The sequence below is a fragment of the Pteronotus mesoamericanus genome, unplaced genomic scaffold (assembly GCF_021234165.1).
Source record: "Pteronotus mesoamericanus isolate MK-2021 breed Mesoamerican mustached bat unplaced genomic scaffold, CSHL_Meso_final contig_20, whole genome shotgun sequence".
Lineage (NCBI taxonomy): Eukaryota > Metazoa > Chordata > Mammalia > Chiroptera > Mormoopidae > Pteronotus > Pteronotus mesoamericanus.
Window position 1 is genome coordinate 53079490 of NW_026555085.1, and position 27753 is coordinate 53107242.

At 35.8% G+C, this 27753-nt stretch overlaps 1 protein-coding gene across 1 annotated transcript in view; it reads left to right on the forward strand.

Moving 5' to 3' along the window:
* The window catches only part of FUT9 (fucosyltransferase 9), a 73684-nt gene extending 47868 nt beyond the window's left edge, over window positions 1-25816 (forward strand). The window contains exon 2 of the mRNA XM_054569731.1: window positions 24729-25816. Within this exon, the coding sequence (XP_054425706.1) occupies window positions 24737-25816 (1080 nt within the window). The 5' untranslated portion in view covers window positions 24729-24736. The remainder of the gene's footprint in view (window positions 1-24728) is intronic.
* Window positions 25817-27753: the final 1937 nt, after the last annotated feature.

Below are 27753 nucleotides of genomic sequence, written 5' to 3' on the forward strand. Positions count from 1 at the left end.
ATTCAAAACAGAAAACGTGTGCATAGTTCCAAACTACTACTCTGTTATATGTTACCTTACATATATTTCTTCAAAACCACCCTTCTAGGGTGGATGTCATTATTCCAGTTTAGCCATAAACTAAGGTATGGGGAACATGTTAATAATGCTTGCTCAGCTACTGTATAAGGAACAGGAGATGCACCTTAGTCTCTGACCCCATCCCCACTTCTCATTCCACAGCAGGTCCTGAAAAATGCAGAAGCTACCCGATGGTGAAGAGCATGGTTCTGAGTTCTGGCCTCAAAGTCCCCAGTGTTAGTTCTGACCACTTGACAAATTAATGAACTCTCAACCTTTGCATAGGGTAATTGAGATTAAATGACGTAGCAGTTATAACAGCTATCTTTTATCAAGAAAGATATATCTATGTGCCAGGCAGTTTGTAGAACACTTTGATTTAGCTCATTTAATTCTAAAACAATTCTATAAGGTAAGGATTAAAAATATTCTTATCTATGGACACTATCTAATAAAATGCTCAGCACAGAATGTGCCATATAGTACAATAAATGTTCGATAATAATAATGATCTGTTTTATTAGTGCTCCTCTATTAGAATCCTACCCACCAGAAAACACTTCTACAGATATCTGTCTCCCCAAAGCAGAAATCATTCTTGATAGACAGGCTTTGTTGGCTTACATTGTGGAGGTAAAGGACCTCCCATTATCAAAGGACTAAGAGTGGCAGACTGAAGAACAAATTTTAACGTCCACCTACACTGCCATTCTGCTCAGCTCCCATTGTTGGTGACTTCTACAGGTGCAGGGCTCAGGACACAATGGCAGTGTCATGAAGGAAAAGGAGGGAGTAAAAGGACATGTACCAAGGTGGCCAAGACAAGCTACTGGACTGATTCAGTATCTGGGCAAGACTTTTCTGTTTTCAATTTATTTGTCCGTTTGAGTTATTTTTTCCTAATCTACTCAATAAGTTGAATTTGGACTTTTTTTCATTTTGAATTCTTAGTATCACAACTATATTTCCCTGTGTCATGAGAAGAGTTATTGCTATGGAAAGAGTATTGGACCAGAAGCCAAAATATATTATTTGAAGTTTCTACTTCATCACTAAGTATGTGATATTAGTGATAATTTAACTTTACATATCTATTTCATAATTCTATCAAGCTATAAAATGAGACTGTCAGATTAGATATTACAAAGATATCTTACAGCTAAGAATTGTCTTAAATATTTTCTCTTATCATTGATGCAAATGCTCAAAAATCTCTTCATCTTTAGTCAGTGTAAGACTTGGGAATATTTCCATTGTCAACCACCTGACAATCATTAATAAAGGAGCTCTAACCCCAAGCTTTGAATAATGCCATAATTTTTTGAAATAATTACTAATGAATCTCAATTCTTCATTTAATTTACTATTTAACAGAAATATAAATGGAAGGAATATAAGTTACTGGTACAATAACTAAGGGTACTCCAGCCCTATCAGCATGTTAATCATTTAATATTATAAACACAGTTAAAAAGCATCAGTCTCCCTTCTCATCACTGTATGAGAGTTGGCTTTTGGACTTTACTTATGTTTGCTTCACATCAGCATCTACTGTTAGCAATTCATAAAATCACATCGTAAAAAATACTGTATTTTTTTGCCTTAAGGATCTAATTTATGTTCTTATTTTATATAATTACCATCTGTAAACAAACAAACAAAAAATACTTTGTCCTTTCTCTAGCTTTGGGATTTCTAAAGGATCTGAACCTTCATATCACAAGGAGGAGAAACCCCACTCCCTCAAAACGTTGACCTTATTGTAGTTGGACATTTCCAGATATTGGGAGTTTGGGTGTTGTCATTATATATTGCACATGACCATAGAAAATGTATCCCTCTCCACTCCATACAAAGAAAAGAAAGAAAAAAAACATGAAGTCAGAATGTTTGCTTGAACTTTCTTTCATCCATTCATTCATTCATTCATCTACTCAAATCGTAGATATTTGTGCCTCCCATGTACCAGAAATTGTGAAAGGTAGCTGGAACAGAAAGTCAAAATAAATTTGGTTGATGCTTCCGTGAAGTTGATGGTGAAATTGGCGACGAATACAGGCAAACTGACTATGGTCTTCTTATAATAAAGTATGTCTGAAAGATGCACAGCAGCTAGGGGAGCACAAAGGAGGAAAGGCTTTTTTAAATGAAAAATCTTTTAAAGAATGTATTGTTCAACAGGATTTTGTACTTTACTACTTTTTTTCCTTACGAGTTCTTTAAGGAAGCTTAATTATATTTGTGATAATGCCCATTTCTAACATTGTGTCACATAAACACAGAAAGTTAAAAATACTTAATGAGCATGTGTTATATGCAAAGCTTTATATCAGTTAGTTTGCCAGCTTTAAGAAAAAATGGACTTTCAGTACACAAGTACAATGAAAATTAAGAAAATGAAAATGAATGAAAATCACTTACTCCAAAAGAGACACCTGAAAAATATGTTTTTAGAAATTGAAGGTTAAAGAGCGGCACAGTACATAAGAGAAAATGAGTTTCTTAATCTCATGGAGCCAGATTTGCCTAATGAGCATACAGCTTATGACAAAATAATTGTCCAGTAATTACTCTAAAAGATGAAACAAAATAAAAATTAAAATGGAGCAAATTTGCTTTTGCATTGTGGTCAATGACAAGCAGTGACACATTCATGCTACAAAATACCACTTTCTTTTTGACTGACCGCTCAGTGGTTAAGTAAATAGGTCACACCATGTAAAATTTCCTGCAACCCTGCCCCTCAAAGGAAGTAGAAAGTTTATTATTGTTACCACTGTATGTGATAGTTTTATATTCAGTATTTAAAAATATCTATGTCTTAAGCCATTTATATGTGTGTGTAGCATATATTACACTTCACAATTACTGAGTGCTTGCTATGTGCCAGGGCCTGTTCTAAGTAATTCACACATATCAATTCATTTTCTATGCACAAAACTATCGTGTGGTAATTTTTCTCACTTTTTTATATGAATAACTGAGAGATGGAGAGGTTAAGGATGTTGCCTAAAAATTTCACAGAGAGCCAAGGTAGATCCTGGAGTGGAAACCAAGCACGCTGTGTCCAGAGCAGCTGTCCCCAGTGACAGAACAATGTGCCAATGTGCCAGAAGCCCCGGATGGTCTTCCTATCTGCATTTTTAAAAGACACATCTAGCATGTCTTTCACATGGCATAAAAGTAAGAAAAATTTTAAGTCATAGATGAACACATGGTGAGCGAAGTAGTTGTCACCTTTTTATCTACTACATTGTGATATTTTTAAAGTTAGAAAAAGACAAACAGATGATATTGTAGAATACCTACTGGTGCTTCAGACACCAAAGACAAGATATTCAGGATGTGTCTCTGCTTTCCAAGCTCAGAAATATGATTTTTTTTAAGTGCACCTAAAGATAATGAGTGATATTAACATATACACACATGGGTAACTGAATGGCAAGTTCATTCGTTCAGAAAGGAGGATGAGGGTTTTTTTTTAATTTTATTTTATTCATGTAGAAATTTGTATGAGCAATACAATAAAGAAAGTATTGTGATAGACATTTGTAATAACAGGTATGGAAATGTAGAACAATTTAATAGGGAAGTATATTAGTCCACTAGGGCTACCATAATAAAAGACTATGTGGCTTAAACAACAGAAATTTATTTTCTCACAATTCTGGAGGCTGGAATGGAAGTTCAAGCAAGGTGTCAGTAGGGTTTGTGTCTCTTTGTGGGTTTGTGGGTGTAAGGGGTAACTTCTTAGAAGGACACTAATCCTGTGCGTTCATGGTTCCACCCTTGTAACCAGTTAAGGCCTCAACATTTGGCTTTTGGGAAGATATAAACATTCACTTCATAACAAGAGGTAATTATGCATCTGATTTCTATAAAGATAAACACAATTACATCCATGGAAAATGACATAAAAACACTCAGAAGAGGTTACTATTTCTGTCGCTGTTGTATTTTAAAGGTATATATACAGTGAGATGTTAATATTTTTTAAAATAATGCCATAGGCAATTTGGGGAAAATGCATATGATCAAAATTAACTCAAATAGTAGAAAAAAATAAAATACATAATAAAAGTAATTGGATGTGTTATCAAAGAACTTAAAAAGAGGGGAATCAGGGTCTACTAGTCTCAAAATCTCAGGGAAATATAAACTTCATGCTGTAAATGCTTCTCAATATACTACCTGCTGCATTAAATAAGTATTTATAACAATGCTTAGCATTTATTTTACATTTAAAAATTTGCTAGGAACAGTGCAATGCTTTTATTATTTCATCTAATTCTTTACATAGATATCCTAGTCTTAACACCAAAATTTAAAATGGAGGGCCCCATGACAAAAAATACATAGTCATTTCTAGAGATGTATGCAAAATTACTCAAATAAAATCAGTAACAATTTGTACAGAAGATTAACATTTTGTCAATAATTTAAGGAAGATTTACATAAGGAACTCATACATTAAAGTCCTAATAAGAAAAATCATATTCTTAGTACAAGGAAAAGGATGTAATGAAAGCAAGTAAGTGAAAAAATAAAATCAGTAATTGATGTAAAGATGGACTAGAAAGCAACTTCCTTAACATAAGAACAGTATCGCCACCTCACAAATACAAATGTGCCGAAGATGACTATCACCATTCTTATTTACAACCTTATTCCAAAAATTCTAAGCCATGAAAAATATATTTACCTATTGGAAACTTTAAAAATATATACATTGTTTATAAAGGCTATGCATATATATATTTTTTAAAAACATATTTCATTTATTGTATTTTTTCCTTTACCATTTATCCCTCTATATAAACTCCTGTCCCCTTGCAATCACTACATTGTTGTCCACGTGCTTGAGTTCTTTTTCTTTTTCACTTGATCCCTCATTCCCAACCCCCATGCCCAGAGCTGTCAGCCTGCTCTCTATCTATGAGTCTGCCTCTATTTTGCTTATTCAGTTTGTTCATTAGATTCCACCTATGAGTGAAATCACATGGTATTTATCTTTCTCTGACTGGCTTAGTTCACTTAGCCTAAGGTTCTCCAGGTCTATCCATGCTAACACAAAGGATAAAATTTTCTTTTTTATAGCTAAGTAGTATCCCATTGTGTAAATGTCCCATGGTTGTTTTATTCCTTCACTTACTGATGAGCAATGGGGTGGCTTCTATATCTTGGTGACTGTAAATAATGTTGCGATGAACATAGGAGTGCTTATGTGCTTTCGAATTCATGTTTTGGGTTTCTTCAGATAAATTCCCAGAAGTGGGATCCCTGGGTCATAAGGCAGTTCCCATTAAAGACTCGGTAAAACCAAAATGAAATTCTTAGAATTAGGAGTCCTGTAGCGTCTCCCAGTAAAGTATAAATTGCAAAATCATTGGTTTTACTTTATTTCAGAAATAATTAAGAAAATGAGGAAATATAAGATACTACCAACCTTTACTCTGGGATATGAACAATTTTAACAGAAAGAAATGTTTTCATTGAGAAGAACAAATAATTTTGATGTGTCATTGTTTTCAAATAATTTAAATAGACAATATAAAATGTTTCTTCAAAATGCTAACCATTTGTTTATTCAAGGATGGACTTGACAAAAAAATAATTCTAGTCTTATTTAGAAGAATAAACAAGTCACATAGAATTCAAGAAAAAATTAGGAAGGGGAAATTTATATAAACAATGTAAAATATCACTATAATCAACAGATAAACCAATGGAATAGATATATATTCTTGAAATAAATTCACAACACCTGAAATTGTTTGATAAATAAAGCATCATTAAACATTATGCAAAGGAAAGATTATACAATAAATATTGTTGGGAAGAATCTGCTATGTATTTGAAAAAAATATATTAAGTTGTTCTTTGCTATATAAAAAGTATGTAAATATTCCCAAAGATGTTGAAAGTCACATAAAACAAATTACAATTAAAACTTAGAATAGCATATTGATTTGACTGATCTTTAGTTATGAAATACTTTCTAAGTATACACAAGGGAAGCAATAGGGAAAGATATATACTTGGCTATATAAAATTTAATAATTTTTGTATACACAAAATGCCCTCCAAAAATCAAAGGACAATTTACCAAAACTTTGAAATAAAGATGAATTTGAAATATTGAAGGGATATTATCATTGATAAGTATAACTGATAAAACATTCCTTCAATTCAGCAAATTAAACAGTAAAAGCAATTTGGAAAATAGACAATTGGTCTATCCATTTATAATTAAATATGAATAACAAATAAATATAAATTTACTAGTTATCAAAAGTGAATAAAATAAAAACTTGGTTATAATTTTTAATCAAATTCAAAGAAGCACGTTGTGTTGTGACTGATCAGTGCCTGGCAGGTTCATGGGATTCATGCATATGAAGGAATATTCATGGAGCCATTGGGATGTCTGACATGCCTTTATTCGATGGAGCCATGCAGGCCACAAGCATGTGTCTAAGTCTGTGCCCCCACTCAGAAGCCCCTACCTTCTTAAGTACTAGAAGGAACAAATCCTGCCTCAAGCCAAAATTCTTAGGTAACATAGCATGAGCTGTGCAAGCGAGCCAACTTCATGTTATGGGAACCATTTATCAGACCCAAGGCTCCGAGACCCAGACTCAAGGCTGTGAGACCCCGTCTCAAAGCTGTGAGAACACTACTTTGTCAGACCATTTCAAGGTTGTGAAAAACTGCTTTCCTTAATTACCCAGACACCTAGGTGAGGACGCCAGACTGCCTCCATTTACCATACACACATATACCTTAAAAGATAATGCTCTATAATGTCAAGATGCTGATAAACAGGGTTCTATCCTTTAAAAAAAAAGATATGAGTTCCTACATCATTTTTAAGAAAAAAAAATATATATACGTGTGTGTGTGTGTGTGTAATCTCCTTGAAATTGTCCATGCTCTTTCATCTAAGTTTCCCCTTTCTCTACATCAGTCCTAGGGAGATAATGCCATCATAGATTCATTGTATAAATTGCATATTGTGGTAATATTTACATCAGAACAAAAGTGAAAATGTTCTTTATGACCAGCAGTCAGCAAATGGTGAATAAATTATGGTACATTCATAAAGTATATGGTACATTCATATAAAGAAATGTTATCCTGCCATTAAAAATCAATTTTTGTTCTTGGTAACAAGAGCAAATGCTCACAACTTAAAGTTAAGTTAGGAAAAAACTGGCAAGAGAATAAGATATCTGTTGGTTCTCACTATTGTGTAAAAAAAAAAAAAAGCATACATTGTTGCTATTAAATCTACACAGGTAAGTAGTTGAGATAACTAAATAGGTTTATACAAGACTAGAAAATAAAGACAAAATATTTCTGTATGTTGCACTATAGACTGCTTACATTTATTATGTTTGTGTATTTTCAAAATAGTGTACAGTAAACATTAAGCTAATACAAAGGTTCATATTATCCCATAAGATTCCCATCAATCAGAGATTATTTTACTATGAAGCTTTATCAGTATGTGCAACCAGTGAAGAGTCAGGGAGAGGTCCAAAACATCCTGCTTATCTCCATAGGCCCCTGCATTTTGCATTACATGTTGTCTCTGGTCCAGGGTAACATAACGGGTTCCCAATGTCACCTTACAAGAGTGTGGAGCATTTATGTTATTAAACATCTCTATTTCATACTTGAAGCAGCTAGCCTGTGATCCCTCCTGACTACCAGAGAGATGCTTCTAGGGACGGGAAGGAAAGAAAAAAGGTGACCTGGTCTAATGTCCTTAGTTTGACTCACAGGCCAAGAGACTCATAATATTTTCTGAATCTAAACTTGAATGGGTTTATAAAGCATGGCTCCCTAGAACACATCACATAAGCTACACAACTCTCTTAACTCCTTACTCCCCAACATTACTTTTATAATAAAACTGTTTTTGAAACATTAAAACATGGAAAAAACATTCAAGTCACAGAGTTTACTATGAATTGGAGGAAAGCAAGACTAGTATCAGTGGTAACAGTTAGGGGTTCATTACAATGAAGTCACAATAGGAAGGAAAAAGAAAGTGAGATTTAATAAATACATAGCATTGCATTTTAATTGACTAAATGTAGTAATTGACTAGACTTCGGGTTAAGGGAATGGAAGGAAAAATTATTGATTTCCAGGTGGAGGCTTATGCAGGAATATGGATGGTATGGCTATTTGTAAAGAGAGGAAAAATAGGAACAATGTTTGGGAAGGTGAAGTTTCTTTAACTGTGATTATATTTCAAGTATAACTGTGATTATATTGAAATTATAATTGAAAATAGAGACATAGAAGTTGAAGACTTATAAAAAATCAGAGATAATAAGTGGAATGAGGTTACTTTAGTTATTTAGATTCCAGAATTATGAGGCAGGGTCAGCCTTCGATGGGAAGACAGTTGTATTTTTCCACTGTGGTGGGAGAGGAAGAAACAAATGTGTTCTCTTTTAATCTAGTCTCTTATCATGTTTGCCAAATATGTCACTTTCTTTTGAGCATTCAACTACTTGGTAATTTAGGATCATGTATGCTACAGAGAAAGATGCCAATGGGATCAGTTTAATTGTGTAATTGAAGTCCTCCCCTCTATGGACTTGAGTATTTGTATCTCTAAAATTAAACATTTCTCACTTGTGGATTTTTTTACTTCTAAATCCCTCCTTCCTGCCTTTTTTCTCATATCATCTTCTATTAAGTATGTTAATCAATCAGTTCATTTTCAGATTATTCAGCTGTGAGTTGATTAAACTTGCCTCTTTCCTACAATCTTTCTGTCCACACTTTTATCATATTATCTCTTACTTAGGCTGTTGACTTCTTTGTGGCTCGACCTTCCTATTCTCTTATTGTAGGTTTCACTTGAAGTTTCAGAAACTCCTCATTAATGACAGTGATGTGTTTTTATTTAATCCTTGCAAAGCTAGTGCTAATTAGTTTCACATGAGTTCAAAAGATGATCAGCCTGCAAAATTTGGTCTGATCAGAAGCTGTTGTCATGGCAATGCCCTATCTAATGCAGTGTTTACCTCTATAGATAGATGTTTTTTCTTTTATTCCGGTGACCTTCTTAGTATCTGTTAATGTATGTATGGTATGTACAATATTTTGTTTCTGTTTTCATAACTGTAAGAGCAAGAATTTTATGTTGAAAAGGGTGAAGGAAGGAGCCAAGGAAAGTGGAGAGTTTGTTTCTCACAGTCACTCCCTTGCCCTGCAAACTGGCCTAAAGCCTCTACTGTTAGCAGAAAACAAGAAATTAAGGGTAATGTTCTGGAAGAGATGGAGTATCTCGGCACAATCAAAGCTGCTGGAGAGACAAAATTTGATTCAAACAGCCAGTTTTCAAACTGCAATGTGAACCCAAAAACTCTGGCACCCTGAGGGGTAGAGTTCTGGGAAAGCTGAGTGTGGAATTTGAGGCCCACACATTCGAAGGGTAGTAGCAGAGATGAGGCTGCATCAAGTGGTTCTCAGACTTGTAGTAGACAAAGGAAGACAAGGACAGAGCAGATGGGGATTGCTGCTGACAGACAGGTCTGGGGTCCAGATGAAACTCCCACCACCTTTTACAGATACAACTGAGAAACATCTTAAAGAGGAGAAAGCCCTGGCTGGTGTGGCTCAGTGGATTGAGTGCCGGCCTGCGAATCAAGGAGTTGCCAGTTTGATTCTCAGTCAGGGCACATGCTTGGGTTGCAGGCCAGGCCCCTAGTTCGCAGTGCACAAGAAGCAACCACACATTGACGTTTCTCTCACTCCCTTTCTCCCCTTCTTCCCCTCTCCCTAAAAATAAATAAATAAAATCTTTTAACAAGAAAAGAAAAAAAGAGGAAGAGAAGTTTCTGGCAGTAAGACCAATGGAAGGCAAACCATCATAATGTGGTCATGAAAAGCATATGACTTTATGTAGTAGTCTAGCGAGATCCAGGGAGATAAAATTTATAGACAAAGCATTCTTTTTTCTGTTTTAAGTAATTGTTGCAGTAAAAACTTGTAAATACTTTAGAAATATTAACTGATGAATTATGTGAACACACCCTAAGATATAACTAAAAATTTAATTAAAAGGCGAAAGATTTATACGATCTGAAGAGAAACCAGAGTATGAAAGTTTAATTAAATTAGCCCTTTTCTCTACCTTTATTGTTTTTGGGCAACGTGGCTCTATGAGGGAAGTTAATTTTTAAAGCTGACTCAACAAAGCAGCCTATAAGGAATTCATCTGAAAGACAGTGTGGATAGCAGGAACACATACAGAGAGGCTTTGGATTAGCGACTGTGAGTGTGTCAATTGTCTTGAATATTTCTTTATTTGCATTATATGCACCCCAATAATATAACAAAGCTAGACTTCTCCCTGCTCTCACTCAGCCCTCCACACTCTCTTGAGGACAGGAAAATTATCTAGAACTTATACTATTCTGGACCCAATGTTCTTGGCCACTAGTTTCCAGAATAAGAGCAAGGAGGATCTACTTTGTTCTAATGAACAATGAATGACTCCAGAGGAACAGATATTTTTAAAGAAATTTTAATTCCTATATATATTTCTTTGCAATTGTAAGCTGGAATCTCAATTCTCAACATCTATTTTTAAAGCAACATGTTTTGAAGTCTAGCTACCAGTGTCCACATATTGACTGACCATTTTGTGATAAATACGTCAGTTTCCTCATTTGTAAAAATGAACATAATTGTTGTATATATTTAACCTGGTCATTATCGGATCTAAAGGAATTGATATTTGCCCTGGCCAGGTAGCTTATTGGCTGGAGCACCATCCCATACACCGAAAGTTTGGGAGTTTGATTCCCAGTCGGGGTGCATACAAGAGGCAACCAATCTATTTCTCTCTCACATCAATATTCCTCTCTCTCTCTCTCTCTCTCTCTCTCTGTCTCTCTCTCTGCAGATCCTCAGGTAATTAAATAAATAAATATTTGCTAAGTGCTTAGAATCATGTTTGGCATATAGAATGTGATACATATTTATTTGCTAAGTGAACAAAAAGAATTTTTCCCAAAGATTAAATGATAAAATCTATATTAAAGTCTTAGCCTGGTGTCTACAAAGTGAATGGTCAATGGTGTTAGCTACTGGGTTACTAAAAATCTTTTGTTTGTTGCAATGGTATGTCATACCTGATTAAGTAGTAGGGATTGAATACTGAGGAAGAATACCCAATATATACCATGTGAGCCCAGCAACAGTTAAACAGATGTGACAATGTTAATTAAATAATCAGAAAGATAGAGGTAAACTTGCTGATGGGGCAACAGCCATGCAAAATGGGTGACATGTACTTGGGGCCTTTGGTTTAGTTGAGGGGGGCAGTGTTGGAAGGTTGTCAGGAATCCCTGGATAAGCAACTGTCAGTGGAACTGAGAGCTGACAAGTAATACGTAGCAAATCGACATAGATTTTCCAGGGAACAGGTAGGCAAGAGCTGGTGCAGTGACCGTGCGCAGGAGGACAAGTGTGGCGACGCAGAGAATGCAAAACGGAGCTCGGTGTGCACTCAGGCTGGGGACAGAGGCAGAGTCCCCAACATGCAGGATGTTTAAGCCACATTAACACTTCTTACCTTTATCTTAAAAGCAAATGGACTTCATCAAAGGTCCTTGAACAGAAATATAACATTTGATCTCTGCTTTGAAGAGATCGCTCTACTTTTGGGACTCAAACTTCAGTGCATGTCAGGATCACTTGAAGTACTCTGTAAACTGGATGGCCTTACCCCAAGTTTCTGATCCCATTTGTCTGGGTGTGGGTAGGAGAATTTGCATTCCTAACAAGATCCCTGTTGATGTTGATAATGATGCTGTCAGTCCGGGGACCACACTTTGAGAACCACTCATCTATTGTACTGCGAATGAAACGAAAGGATCAAAAGTGAGTGCCTGGTAGACCACTTAAAAAGCAATGTTAGTGGTCTATACAAGAGATGATAGACACTTATCCTATGGAGATGCAGAGAAGTTTACTAATCTAAGGAATACAGGAGGCAAAATTGGCAGGATTTGGTGCTGGGTCAGGTATAAGATTGGAAGGACAGGGACATATGGAGGAGAATACACTGGGTTAATTGTGCTACTTTGTATATATAAGGAGGGAAGTCTCATCTTCAGAATCAGGAGTGCATAGGAATCTATCAGGCCAAAATGAGAGGTTTTTTAAAAAGGCTTTCATTGACTTTCACTGGCTGGCTACTATGGGCTAAAACGTGATAATAATCATAGAAAGCACCAGAGCTGACAGCCAAATTATGAATGACTGTTAGCCTCTGGAGAAGCCAGAAAGCATGTTCTGGGAAAATGCCAAAAAAGCAGCACCTGGCTCTCTTTGTGGTATTCCCTGCGGGGAGGTGGCACATGGGCCAAGTTACTTTTGGGCTCAGTGTCAGGTCTGATTGTTCCATTCTCCGCTGAAGCCATAAATAGAGCTTCTAATTTGAATAAAGATAGCGATTAAGAACTAGTGATTATGACCAGAGAGAGAAGAGAGCAGACAAAAGATCAAACTAAAAAAGGTTAATCCCTGAACTGAAAAAGGAATTTCAAAGACAGTGAATATCAGAATTGCCCAAGATGAAGTTTACTGAGCAGGAAAACTCGCAGTTGACAGCTAGTCAAAGAAAACAAATGTCTGAGACAAAAATGAAAGTGAGACTAAACAAAGAGAAAGACATTTTTTGAGAAATTTAAAGGTAATATCCCTGAAGATGAAGCTAGAGTATGTTCTGAGGAATATTCAGTTAAAGAATTGGTGACTAAAACTGGCCTATCAGTGGCTGCTTCTCCAGTGTTTGAAGAAAATAAACTGAGGCTTGCCTCTGGATATATCCAAAGGTCTTTGTGAATGGTCCAAAACACAAATCTGATAGCATTCCAGAGATCAACCAGTGTCTTCTTGCCAAAGAGTAAACTGCATCTCTTCCAAAGGCAAGAGGCATTTCACTTAGGCTCTAATGTAAGAATTGTGGGAACTTGGAGCAGGAATGCGCAGGAGAAAGGTTCATAGGAATGTAAGAAGGCTAGGAAATCTTTGAAAGTGAAGCAATGAATATATAAAATTTTACAGTACTTTGAGGCAGAATATATCTTGGTATATAGGCATAGAAAGTATAGGGTAATATACAGGATCTGGCAGAAGTAATGCCTGCTTAAATGTGGTTGGTAAGATAATAATATTGGTGTAATAATTTATAGTTTTAATTTGGACATTTCACCTAAAATGTTACATGGTGTGCTTGAATATCATATTATGTTACAGAATTACATGATTATGACTTTGTAATAAAAGATTTTGTAATAAAAAAGGAACATTATTTGTGCCAAACCCTGTATTTATTCTTAAAGGATCTTAGCATAAAAATTTAGGGAGAAGTAAAAGCAAAACAATAATAAAAACAAACAAATGCCCCAAGTAAATAAGACCAGCAAACTTAAAATATAGTATCCAGAAGAATTTTGCAGAATCCCATACTGCTATCATGGCACTAAACATCATGATGATGATACGGGGTACAAATTGGTCTCTGAGCCTGCCTACACAGAGTACTAATTGTTCAGTTAGCTCCCTAACCTGCCAACAAATACCTGAACTCTGAGTGGAGTCTGTGGTTTAACATAAAGTGAAGATAGCCTTTTGCTGTTTATTTATAGTTTACTTTAAATTCAAGTTATTATGGGCACATTTTGAAAGATTCAAATTATATACTTCATATCCTGCAGAAAGGGAAAAAGGAATGGAGAGATAATCAGGTTTTTTATTAAAATTATTATTCTTTTGCTTAATTAGGGTTTTTTATTTATTTGTTTTAAGCAATAAAAACAATGATAACTAATATAAATCAAACGTGAACACTTGCAAGCTTATGGAGTAGCTCTTGGAACTCAAAGAATTTCTGGAAAGCCAGGCCCAGGAAGGCAGGGACCTGGGTACCTCCTTGGAGCCAGGGTTTACAAAATTGCCTTCTCAGTGAATCTCACTGTGATTAATTAGCTTCAGTATTTTTTCTTTTAACCCTCACACTCAGTTCAGAGTCCCAGAGAGGGAGTTTAAATGACCTGGCTCCCCTGTTCAGCACTGATTAGGAAAGGGTGAGACAGCATTCTCTGCAGTCCCAAAAATTGCACACTGGAGAGAAAAGTAGTATTCCAATAGAAAATTGGGGTGCTAGTATCAGAAGGAGAGAGAGTAATTGCCAGGCAGTGAAAACCAGCAAATATCTGCTATAGAATCCTTTCAGTACAATATGCTTATGGAGGAACATTTTATAAAAAGGCTAATTCCACTAATGACTAAAAGACCCTGATCCTTATATTCAACAGAAATTTTTATTATTATTCATAATGAATTATGTTTTGAATATAGAAAAGATTGTGTGTGTAATAATAGTAATAGATACAGTAATAATTTACATAGAAATCAGAAGGGATCTATTATTTCAAGAGAGTTTCAGCTATGATGAGAATTCTGATTCTTGACCAATTAACAGAGAATAATAACAACTGCAAACACATCGTGCACTCTATGGTCCAGGTACTATCAGAAGCAATTTTACAAATACCATTTTATTGAAGCAGGAAAAAGTCACAATGCGTCTATATGTGATAAGCTTTTCTTCTTTTTTTCCCCTACTATTTCTAACTTTAGTCTACCCACCAATTTATCAACAGTTCATTTCTGGACTTTGGGATTGGTCTGAGTCGATCTGAAGAACCCCAAGTGGATCTAAAGTTCTGTTCAAATTGTCTATGACCTGAACACAATTTCACTAATGATAAAAAGTCTCACCTTACCAGGAATACTTGTTTCTGCACCCACATCACAAATAGAGTCTATGTGTACCGCAAAATTATTGTGAAACACTTTGACACAAGAACTCCTGAGAGCATAAGGGAAAATCTCTCCCAACCCCACATGCCTGAGAGCATGAGACAAGAGAGGAGGGCTGAAGAGGTAGGTGGTAGCGGCAATCTAGGAATAAAGTCCCAAGTGGCAAGTTACAAGCCCATTGTCCTATTAAGTTTAAAATAAGTACTAAAAACACACACACATGAACATAGTAGAATTACCATTCCTTAAAGAAGCCTCCTATTCCTAGTTTCACAATCCTCTCCCTAATACCTTGGAGTATATTTATGGTTTGAGAGGCACAAGTCACACCTTTTATATTCCAGTCTCTCTTCCATTCCTTAACATTCAGTAGAGCATTCTTCATGTCCGCCCGAAGGTCGTCTCTTAGTGGAAAACAGAACGATGTGCATACCAAGTCTTATCAAGTAGGGCTTTTACTAAACATGCTGTTACTTTTAATGCTAAAGTCTTTAAATGACATTTTTCCTAGTACTTGAAACTATTAAAAATAATTGGAGAAGTGTTCTATACAAGGTACTGTTACAGTTTGTTCTACGCAGTTTGTTCAAAGGCAGTGCCTGCTGCCTGTGGCTAGAGCTGCCGTGGAGGGGCTGCGGGCGCTTTAAGAGCAGGTTCTGTTCGTGAGCAGCTCCAGGCAGCCGGGGGCCCAAGATGGCGCCGAGTAAGGCCGGGCTCCACTCACCTCCTCCCAGGACCACAGTGGCATTCCAACTAAATTATAGAAAAGTCGTCCTGAGTAAGCAACTGAAGACTAGCTGGATAGATGCCTAATAACAAAGACTCACAGAAGAAGCCATGGAGACTGGTAGGAAGTGTAGAGGCGTGAGAGGGCTGGCGGGCTTCCAAAGAGTGGCAGCGAAGGTTCCAGAGAGAGAGCTCAGCTGTGGGTGGGGAGGGGCCCCCCTGAAAAGTGTGAGGTGTAAAGCCCATGCTGGGCCCCCCAACCTAGAGCACCAGAACTGGGAAAGGCACCCAAATAATATCTGGCTGTGAAAGGCAACAGGGTTTTTGTCTGCCAGGGAGAGACATCTAGCGACACGGGTATCCTCTTAAGGGTCAATGCACAAATTTTTTTCACAGACACTTACCCCAGGCTCTGGAGGAGGGAGGACAAAGCAAACTAAAACCACATGAAGAGAGTCTGGGTTTGATACCTCCGGGGAAAGGCTGCAGGGTAGCCCCCATGTGCTGAGTCATTCCCCACACTTCAGAAGCAATCTTTCTTGGGCAGAGCACTCCCTTCCATGCAGCATCAGCCTGAAGATAAGAAATAGCCCTACCCACTAGAATCCTTCTCGCCCCACCCTGTGCATCTTATGCCCTACTGAAGAATACAGCTGGAGGCTATTTCAGTGACTAAACCCAACCGGAAGCCTGTGGGTGGTAGCAGATCTCTAGGTGCTTTGAGACTTTTCTGACATGCCCTGGGCATGGCACTGGTGAACTGGTGAAAGTTGGCTTTGATGCGCAGCTTGATCCTTCCCACATGCACCCAGGCCCAGCAGAGGGAGCCACAAGCTGTGGATCACTGATAGCTCCAAAGAGGCTACCCAGGACCAGTCACAGGCAGCATCTGATATAGGACTGTATCAGAATTCCTCTGAAGAGGCCCAAAACCAATATACCCAGGGGCCTGCTTCAAAAAAACATAGAGTAAGATCCAGTAAGCTTCACAAGCAGGATACCCACAGAGAGATCTCAACAGGCACCAAATGCTGCTAATGTGAATTCTGCTTTGTGTGATCAGCTCCTGCACAGCAGCATACAATTGTGTTGGGGGTTGAGTCTCACAACCAGCCAGACTGAAGGGTGATCTCATGCATGAACATGAAAATAGCAATCAAGACTCAAGTACAACAGAAGGGCCCATATAATGTGCACAAGGGATATTCCTAGAGCACCTAGCTCAGGTGATCAGGGAGCCTGAACCACTGCATAAGGCAACCCTACCAGGGCTGGGAGTGATAGCAGATTTGCCTTATAAATAGAAAAACACACAAATAGGCAGCCAAAATGAGAAGACAAAGAAATAGGCCCCTCATTAAAGAACAAGAGAAATCTCCAGAAAAAGAACTAAATGAAATAAAGACAAAGAATTTAACAGATATACAGTTCAAAGTAATGATTATAAAGATACTCAACAGTGTAAAAAAGACATAGAAACCATAAAGGGGAACCAGTAAAAAATAAAGAATGAAATATCTGAAATAAATAATACACTGGCAGGAAAACAGTAGGTTGGATAAAGGAAGGGATTGAATTAGCTATTTAGAAAACAAGGTAGGAAAAAACCACCCAATTAGAGCAGTAAAAAGAATAAAGAATGCTAAAAAATAAAGATAGTTTAAGGAACCTTTGAGACAAAATGAAATGTAAAAACATCTACATCGTACAGGTACAGAAAGAGAGAGAGCAAGGAATCGAGAATGTGTTTGAAGAAATAATGACCAAAAGCTTCCCTAAAAAAAAAAATGCAAGTCCAGAAAGTGCAAAGGGTCCCAAACAAAATAACCCCAAAGAGGACACACTAAGACTTCATAATAAAATAGCAAAGGTTAAAAAACAAATAAAATCTTAAAAGCCACAAGAGAAACAGAGTTAGTTCCCTGCAAGGGAGAGCCCATAAGACTGTCAGCTGATTTCTCAACAGAAACATTTCAGGCCAGAAAAGATTGACATGAAATATCCAAAGTGATGAAAAGCAAGAACCTACAACCAAGGCTACTTTACCCAGCAAGCCTATCATTTAATATTGAAGGAGAAATAAAGAGTTTCCCAGACAAGAAAAAAACAGCATTATCCTAATTTGAAAACCAGATAAAAACATTACAACAAAAGAAAATTACAGGCCAATATCCCTGATGACCATAGAGCTAAAATCCTCAAGGAAACATTAGGAAACCCAAATCCAGCAATACATTACAAAGATCATACACCATGATCAAAAAAGAATTTATTCTGGGGAATAAATAATCACATAATCACATAAGTCCATAAATGTGATACCTCACATAAACAAAATGAAGAATAAAAATCACATGAGCATATCAATGGATGCAGAAGAAGCATCTGATAAAATCCAGCACCACTTTATGATAAAAACTCTAAGCAATGTGGGAACAGGGGGTGCATACCTCAAAGTAATAAAGGTCATATATGATGAACCCACTGCCAGCATCATACTCAAGGGTCAAAAACTACCGTGTTCCCCTTAAGATCGGGGACAATAGAGGGATGTCTGCTTTTGCCACTCTTACTCAACATAGTACTAAAAGTCCTAGCCATAGCAATCACACAAGAAGAAGAAATAAAAGGCATTCAAATTAGAAAGGAAGAAGTAAAACTCTCATTATTTCCAAAGGACAAGATACTGTATACAGAGAACCCTAAAAATTCCACCAAAAAACTACTAGAACTGACAAATGAATTCAGTAAAGTAGCAGAATACAAAATAAATATCCAGAAATTAGTTGCATTTTTATATGCCAATAATGAAATCTTAGAAAGAGGAACCAAAAAAAACCCATTTACAATTGCTTCAAAAAGAATAAAATACGTAGGAATAAATTAAACCAAGAATGTAAAAAACCTATACTCAGAAAATTGTAAGACTCTGAAGAGAGAAACTGGAGATGATACAAATTGCCCTGACTGGTGTGGCTCAGTGGATTGAGTGCTGGCCTGCAAACCAAAGGAGCACCGGTTTGATCCCCAGTCAAGGCACATTCCTGGGTTGCAGACCATGTCCCCCAGTTGGGGGCATGCAAGAGGCAACCACACATTGATATTTCTCTTCCTCTCTTTCTCCTTCCCTTTCTCTCTCTCTGAAAATAAATAAAATCTTTTTTTTAAAAAAAGATGATACAAACTAGTAGAATCATATAACATATTAATGGATAGGAAGAATTAACATCATTAAACAGTCCATCCTACCCAAAATGATCTACAAAGTCAACTGATTCCTATCAAGATACCTATGGCAAATTTCACAGAACTCAAACAAATATTTCAAAAATTTATGTGAAACCAGAAAAGACCCTGAATACTCACATTGATCTTGAGAAAGAACTAAGTTGGAGGATTCACACTACCTAATAAAGGCCATAGTAATCAAAAGGCTACAAGTCCATAGTAATCAAAACAACAGGATACAAGCATATAAACACACATATAGATCAATGGAATAGAATAGGGAGCCCAAAAATAAACTGATGCATTCATAATCAATTAATATTTGACAGAGGAAGTCAGCACATACAATGGGCAAAAAATAGTCTTTCAATAATGGTGTTGGGAAAATTGGACAGATACATAGAAAAAAATTAAACTTAACCACCTTCTTACACCACACACAAGAAGAAAGTCAAAATGGATTAAAGACTTATATGTCATACTTGAAACCATAAAAATCCTAGAAAAAAATCATAGGCAGCAGAACCCCAGACATTTCTCAGAGCAATATTTTTTCTCATATATCTCCTCAGGCAAAGGAAACAAAAGAAAAAAATTTAAAAGTGGAACTACATCAAACTAAAAAGTTTTTGCACAACAAAGGAATACATTAACAAAATAAAAAGATAATCCACAGAATGAGAGAACATATTCACCAATGATGCATCTGATAAGGGGTTAATATCCAAAATTTATAAGGAACTTATAAACCTCAGTGCGCAAAAAACAATACAATCTTTTTTTAAAAATTGGCAAAGAACCTGAATAAACACTTTTCCAAAGAGGACATACAGAAGGCCAGTAGACAAATGATAAGATACCCAATGTCACTAATCATCAGAGAAATTCAAATTAAAACCACAATTAACCTTGCACCTGTCAGAGTGGCTCTCATCAGTAAACCAACAAACAAGTGTTGGCAAGGATGTGGAGAAAGGGGAACCCTTGTGCACTGTTGATAGGAATGCAGACTGGTGCAGACACTGTGGAAAGCAGCATGGAGTTACCGCGAAAAATTAAAAATGGAATTGTTTTATCACCCAGTGATTCCACTTCTGGGAATTCATCCAAAGAACTCCAAAACGCTAATTCAAAAGAATACATGTAGCCCTATTTTCACTGCAGTGTTATTTACAGTCACCAGGATTTGAAAGAAGCCCAAGCATCCATCAGCTGATGAGTGGATAAAACAGCTATGGTACATTTACACAATGGAATATTATCTTGGCTGTTAAAAAAGAAAATTTTACCCTTTGTGAGAGCATGGATGGACTTGGAGAGCATTATGCTAAGTGAAATAAGATATTCAGAGAAAGACAAGTACCACTGATTTCACTTATATATGGAATATAGTGAACAACATGAATTACCAGCAAAGTAGAGACAGATTCCTAGACAGAGAACAAACAGACTGACAGCTCTCACCACTGGTTTGGGGTGCTGCGGGGGTGGAAGGATTGAGCAAAAAAGAGTAAGCACTTAAGGAAACAGATAACAGTGTGATGACTGGTGGCACAGGGGGTGGGTGGAGGTAGAAGAGGGCATAGGGAAGATACATGGCAATGGGGAAAAAAAAGACTTGTTGGGCATCCAACTGAATTTTAATTAGAGGAACAGGTGAAAAGGTTTCTAACAAGGGCTACAAGAAGCAAACTTTTCCTACAGTTTCTGAACAAAGCAGGGGTTATTGAGTAACTGACCCTTCTGTTTAGTAGTTGATCTTGACAACAGTGAAAATACGAGGGGAGAAGGTGTGCAGAGAGTTGACCAAAAAAAAACAAAAACAAAAACAAAACAAACAAAAAACAGAAATCTTAACTAATACAAAATGTCCTGGTGCACAGTAGACAGACTATTATTTCGACCTGGTGACCAATTCTTTCTCATTTGGCTAAAAAAGCGTCGTGGAACTAAAATGTGTAAGATAGATGCTAACTTTGAGTCATGACAAAGAGGCAAACATGGGAGATTTTGCTCATCTAGTGATAGGAATACCCATATGTCACTTTTAATAGTGGCTATTCTATATATAGAGAGAGATTAAATATACCAAGAAAGCAACTAAACATATATTCATTCATTCATATTGGGTTCATTTATGTTTATCTAGTTACCATGCATTTTACCTTACACATCGTTGAGGACTCAGCATTCATTCAAACAACATATACAGCCTTTGCTAAGTCAAATCATGTACAGTAAATGCTAATATTACTCCATTTAAAAAGGAGATCCTCCCAGTAAATTTTCTCAATCTGTAGATCCCAGGGTCTATAAAAAAAAAACTGATATATTCTCAGACTATTTAAATGTATAAAGTAGGGTAAAGTGTTACTAAGCTTCCATAAACCTGTTCTGAATTGCATCATTATATACTTTCAATATCCTTTATTGCTAAATTTTTGTATTTTTGCATTTGTGTTCATAAGTGAAATAAAACTTTTTTAGTTTTTCATATCTTCTTTTGATAACAAGATAATAATTGGCTTCATATACATTAAGCTTCTTTACTTAATTTCTACTTTCTAGAATGATTTTTAAGTGACAGTAGTATTCTCTATTCATTGAATTCATGGTATCACTCCTGCAAAACTATCTAGGTCTAGAGTTTGTTTTTAGTTTTCATTTATGAATTCCATTTATTTAACTGTTATTTGCTTAATCATAGTCTCTGATTAAAATTGGCATTTTTCTATTTGTGCAGAAGTATAACCATTTATTTTATCAGTTTTTCAAATGTATTACCATAAAATTACTATAGTCATTTCTAATTTTTTCTATGATAAATCAATAAATTACTCTTTCTTGATATTTAATTTGATTTTCTTTTCTTAATTATCCTTGCCTAATGTTTACCTTAGTATTTTTTCCAGCTTTATTGAATTATAATTAACATATAATATGGTATTATTCTAAGGTGTTCAACAAATAATTTGATATATTTATATATTGTGAAATGATTACCACAATAAATTTAGTTAATATCCATCACTTCACACAGGTACATGTGATATTATCTCACACTTCTGCTCTCCATTTCAGTGATTTTTATCCATACCGCAATTCTTTATTTCTTCCGTTTCTGCACCATTGTTCTTTGTCCAGCTTGTTGAGTGACTTATTTGTTAATTGATTTTCTGAAAACTGCAAACATAAATTTCCTTGTAAGTGCTGTTTTAACCACATATTACAAAATGTGACAAGTAATACCAATGTTATTTATTTCTAAATAATTGAGATTTTCTTCATATTCCTTTTTGATTTTCTCTATTGTTCAAAAGTTAATTAGAATTTTCTGACATCTTTAGTATACACATTTTGGGGTTTTTTTGTTATTGACTTCACAGATCTGCAGCTAATTCTGGCAATAAGCCTCAGTCTTTGATTCTGATAATTCTCTTCTAGCAGTGCATCCAGGATAAAATTTCCAGAGTCTTTGGACTCACAAAATCAAGCTTTACTACATAGAAAATATTATAGGTTTTAAGAAAAACTACATAACAAAAACAGAATATTTAAATGTTCACATAAATTTAGGTACTTTAATAAAGAACAGTTTCTTTTTCTTCACTCTTTTTTCATGTAAAGTTTCTACACTAGTTTGAGCAAGATTTCAAAGTCTTTTAATGAATCTTAAATTGAAATACTATATTATTTTGTTGAGAACATAACAGAACCACTTTGGGTTCTGTTTCTCTGGGTTCTATTGCCTACCACCAAAAAACTGTGACTCCAGTGCCAGAGTCTTATGAAAAGGAAAGGAACTATTTATTCAAAAGTTATACAGGTTTAGAATAATGGCAGAATTCTGCTGTTAAATTCTACTCCCTTTAGAAACAAAAAACACCCATAATCACACAGCCCTGCCTCTCCTTGCCAAACCCTGCCAGTCAGGGGTACTGTTTCACAGGAAAAGAAATAGAAGTCTGTAGCTTAGCTGGGCAGATTCGCATCTGTATTCTGGCTTCTTCAGTCCTCTGTGCTCAGCTAGGCTCCTGCTCTTAATCCAAAACCACATGGTCCCTCCTCATGGTATGCTGGTTGGTGTCCTTCTGCATCCTTTCAAACCGTGTGACCAAGACAGCCATCTCTCTCCCAAGCCACATGGTAAAGAGGGCAATGGTTGCCCCCACATTTGGGTTTAAATCCCAACATAGACCTTCCTCTGTAACTCCATTTCCAACCCCTCCCACACTGGATTACATCTGCCCTAACCCATATCTCCTGCCCTTTTTGGTTGCCATCATTAGTCCAGGCGGTTGTGGCCCAAGACGTAGGAGCCGCCTCCAAGCCTCTCTTGCAGGCACAGCAAGCCCCTCTTGCTACATTATGAGTTAGAGTCAGACCCATCCCAGCTACTTAACATTACTAAAACACTGGCCAAGTTCTTAAGATATGTAAAGTAACTCTCTCTCTCTCTCTCTCTCTCTCTCTCTCTCAATGGCCCTGTTCTACTTCCCCTCCCCCCAAGCCAGATTAGTCAGGGGACTTTCCCATTTGGGGGGACCTTTAGTTTAGCACCCTCTTACAGGAATAATGTGTTTCAGTGGGTTCATAAGAATTTGACTGAGACAGGTTTGCAAACATATATTTTATCTTTGTGTTTATAGTCATAAGGAGGCATGAATGAGAAAGAGAAAAAAACCTTGATGATGCATCCATTAAAAAAACTTAAAAGCTTTGACTCATTTTTTAGCTACAATCTGCTAAAATTTATTAGATGAATATTGTTCTCCATAAAAGTTACTATGTTTTGAGACTCCACTTACTGTCACTTTACACTAATATTATTTTAATGCTAGGAAAATCTATTTTTAGTGCTGCAATACCACCTAAGTGAGACTGTTGTCCTAATATCGATAGGGCATTTGATTATCACATCCTAGTAGATAGCAGGTAGAAATTATTCAACATAAACAAAAAAATTTTAATTACGCAATGAGGGGTTTTAATTTAACCAATTTTTTCCTTAGTGCACATACCAAAAAACAAAGTCAAAACAAACAAAAACATTTCAAGTCAAGAGTTACCATGTTTTACAGGATGAGAGTTATGTTGCATTTTTAACGGTGACTATAATTTTGTAACAAAAATAAAAACATAGCATTTTCCTTTTAAAGGTTAATTTTTTATTAAATTTCATCTGAACTGCAAAGTTATAATGCAATCAAAAAGTACCCTTGCAAATATGTGATTATATCAACTGGGAGATGTTCACAGGTCTTTTGTAGTTTCAAAATACTAGAATTTTTAGTCATAGCTTTGGTGATGATGGTCTTTGTGGTGCAGTTTTCTACAGCAAATTAAAATATAAGTGGTAAGGATGGCATTGGAAAAAATCTAACTTGGCTTAAAGATCCCTGGTACATATACAGGGTCCGGCAGAAGTAAGGCTTGCTCGAGTGTGGTTAGTGGAGTAATAATATGGGTGTAATAATTTATAGTTTTAATTTGAACATTTCTCCTAAAATGTCATGTGGTGTGCTTGAGTGATCTTGTTATGTTACAGAATTACATGCTTATGATTTTGTAATAAAAAGAGGTGTTATTTGTGCCAGTCCCTTCATAACAAATTCTGATTCATTTGTAGCACTTAGGGGAACATTCCTTTTAAAAGTAGTTTTCTTGGCTAAAAGGAAAGCTGTATTTCTCTCAGTGGTTTGGTAACAAACACTAAAATGGAGAAAATTCAGTTGATTTTGTGAATAAGTGCATTTTAGGATTTACGACCTGTTTATCTCAAATTATATTTATGATTAATACTTCATTTCTACCCCTACCCACCCCTCTATTTTTCTTTTTCTGTTTCGTAGAAAAAATTATGACATCAGCATCCAAAGGAATTCTCCGCCCATTTTTAATTGTCTGCATTATCCTGGGCTGCTTTATGGCATGTCTTCTCATTTACATCAAGCCCACCAACAGCTGGATCATCAACCCAATGGAGTCAACCAGCTCAGTGCTGAAAATGAAAAATTTCTTCACTACCAAAACTGATTATTTTAATGAAACTACTGTTCTGATTTGGGTGTGGCCATTTGGGCAGACCTTTGACCTTACCTCCTGCCAAGCAATGTTCAACATCCAAGGATGCCATCTCACAACAGACCGCTCTTTGTACAATAAATCTCACGCAGTTCTGATCCATCACCGAGACATCAGTTGGGATCTGACTAATTTACCTCAGCAGGGTAGGCCACCCTTCCAGAAATGGATTTGGATGAATTTGGAATCACCAACTCACACACCCCAAAAGAATGGCATTGAGCACCTATTCAATCTCACTCTGACTTACCGCCGTGACTCAGATATCCAAGTGCCTTATGGCTTCTTGACGGTGAGCACAAACCCCTTTGTGTTTGAAGTGCCAAGCAAAGAGAAGTTAGTGTGCTGGGTTGTAAGTAACTGGAACCCTGAGCATGCCAGGGTCAAGTATTACAATGAGCTAAGCAAAAGCATTGAAATTCATACCTATGGGCAAGCATTTGGAGAGTATGTGAATGATAAAAATTTGATTCCTACCATATCTACCTGTAAATTTTATCTTTCCTTCGAAAACTCAATCCACAAAGATTACATAACAGAAAAGCTCTACAATGCTCTTCTGGCTGGCTCTGTACCTGTTGTTCTGGGGCCACCTAGGGAAAACTATGAAAATTATATTCCAGCAGATTCATTCATTCATGTGGAAGATTTTAACTCTCCCAGTGAGTTAGCAAAGTATCTGAAGGAAGTCGACAAAAACAATAAGTTATACCTTAGTTACTTTAACTGGAGGAAAGATTTCACAGTAAATCTCCCACGATTTTGGGAATCACATGCATGCTTGGCTTGTGATCATGTGAAGAGGCATCAAGAATATAAGTCTGTTGGTAATTTAGAAAAATGGTTTTGGAATTAGAGTTTTCCTACATTTGCACACCTGGAAAATTATTTTGATGAAATATCATTCAAGTTCTGAGAATGAAAAGAGAGACAACATTCTACTTTTCTGTCATTTATTTTGATCACTCTCTCGGGTAACATATTTCTTGATGAAGATTTTTAAAAGATCAGCATTAGCAATCACTCCATTTGGTCTTAAATTATCCTGTATATACCTAATTATTTGCACTGAAAAGTAATTTATTCTTCATTATCATTTTTAAACATTGTACACATTTTTGTAGTTGTCCTTAATGTACATTTGTGATATAATTACTGTTTGTACATTGATCATCTGTTTAATCTATTTGGGAAATGAAGATATACATCTTAAAATATGAAACATTTTCACTAAATACTGTAATCTCTAGTTCCAAGTTTGCATAATGTAACAAAAGAAAAGTATTTGTAATTGAATTCTAACCTCTTTGGCTCTGAAGTTGAATGAAGTGTATAACTGTCTCTATTTGACCTATTTTTCCCTGTTCACCACATTTGTGAAGGTAGAAATAGTCATGTAGTGAATAAGAAAGATAGTGAAGCAGAACTGTTCTATTGAGGAAGCTATTAGATTTCCCATTTATTTTCATTAAGCTGACTTGCAATTATAGCCACTTGTTCTCATGATCTTAAGTTAAATTATTAAAGTATTTTTAAATATCCAATTTGTTGGAATTTTAGTACCTGGAATATAATTCTAATAACACGTAAGAAAATCAAAAACAGTTCTCTTTTTGATCTGGTAACACTTATTATTATAATAAAATAATTTCCTCATATAACAAAATGATATGTATGGATTAAATCACATTTATAAATGGCACATAGATGTACTAGTCTTAATTACCTATCAATTTAAAATATTTTCTCTAGCCACAATAGTTAAAAGCTTATTTTACCATACAAATAGACATAGCATTTGAAAAAATTTGTCCTTTTATTTAAAAGAACCTAAACAAAGTTATCATCAAAGAGTTAAATATAAGATGTGAAACATAATAAAATGAGGATTTATAAGCTCTTAATGCATATTTGTTGAATGAATAAATGAATGGCATTGAACGTCATGGGAAAAATTTTTTTTGTTTCAATGAAGTGACAGTTCTTGTCTACAAGTACTCACTGGAGACGATATTTTATATTCCGCTTTATAACTATTCATATTGTAACACATTTGACCATGGCCCTCCGGGCTTTACAGAACCAAAATAAATTTGTAATTACACTAAGTTTTTTTGAGAATTCACCCATGAACTTAGCTGCTGAACAGCATTTCCCCTCCCCAAGATCAAGGGCTGCATATAAGCAAAGAACAGCAGGTGAGAAACAATGGGATGCTAAGGATTCTTCAGGAAAAGAATTTCCCAAAAGAACCTGTAATGACTTTATTCCAATCAGAGCAAAAACTCTCAAAATAATTAGAATGTTCTGATAAGATCTGTTTGGGTCTATTTGTGACTTATTCTAATAGTCATAGTACATGTTAACATCAGTAGAATGCAAATCCACAATCTTCTACATCAAATAAAAGACAGATTTTAAATCAATAAGAAGAAAGTACCAACTCTTTCTAATAGGACCGCTATGAGGGAATGAGCTCTCTAGAACACTAGAAGATTTTGAGCAGTGGAAGACTCCTGTATTGGGTGGAGGATTGTTGGATATTCAGAATCACTTCTTTACTCATGATTGAACAGGCATGCTGTGTCAGGCAATGCCTTAAGCAGAGATAAAGATGAATGAGGAAATATCACTGCCTTGAAGTAGCTTACAATTAAGTAGAGAGATACAGAAAAGCTTCCTTTGAATCTATGTTTATGTATATCATATTCTCAATGGAGTTTATATGAATCACTGCTGATTTAATTAAAATAAGAAAGCAAATTTCTCCAATTGTTTCTGAGCTGCAAACTT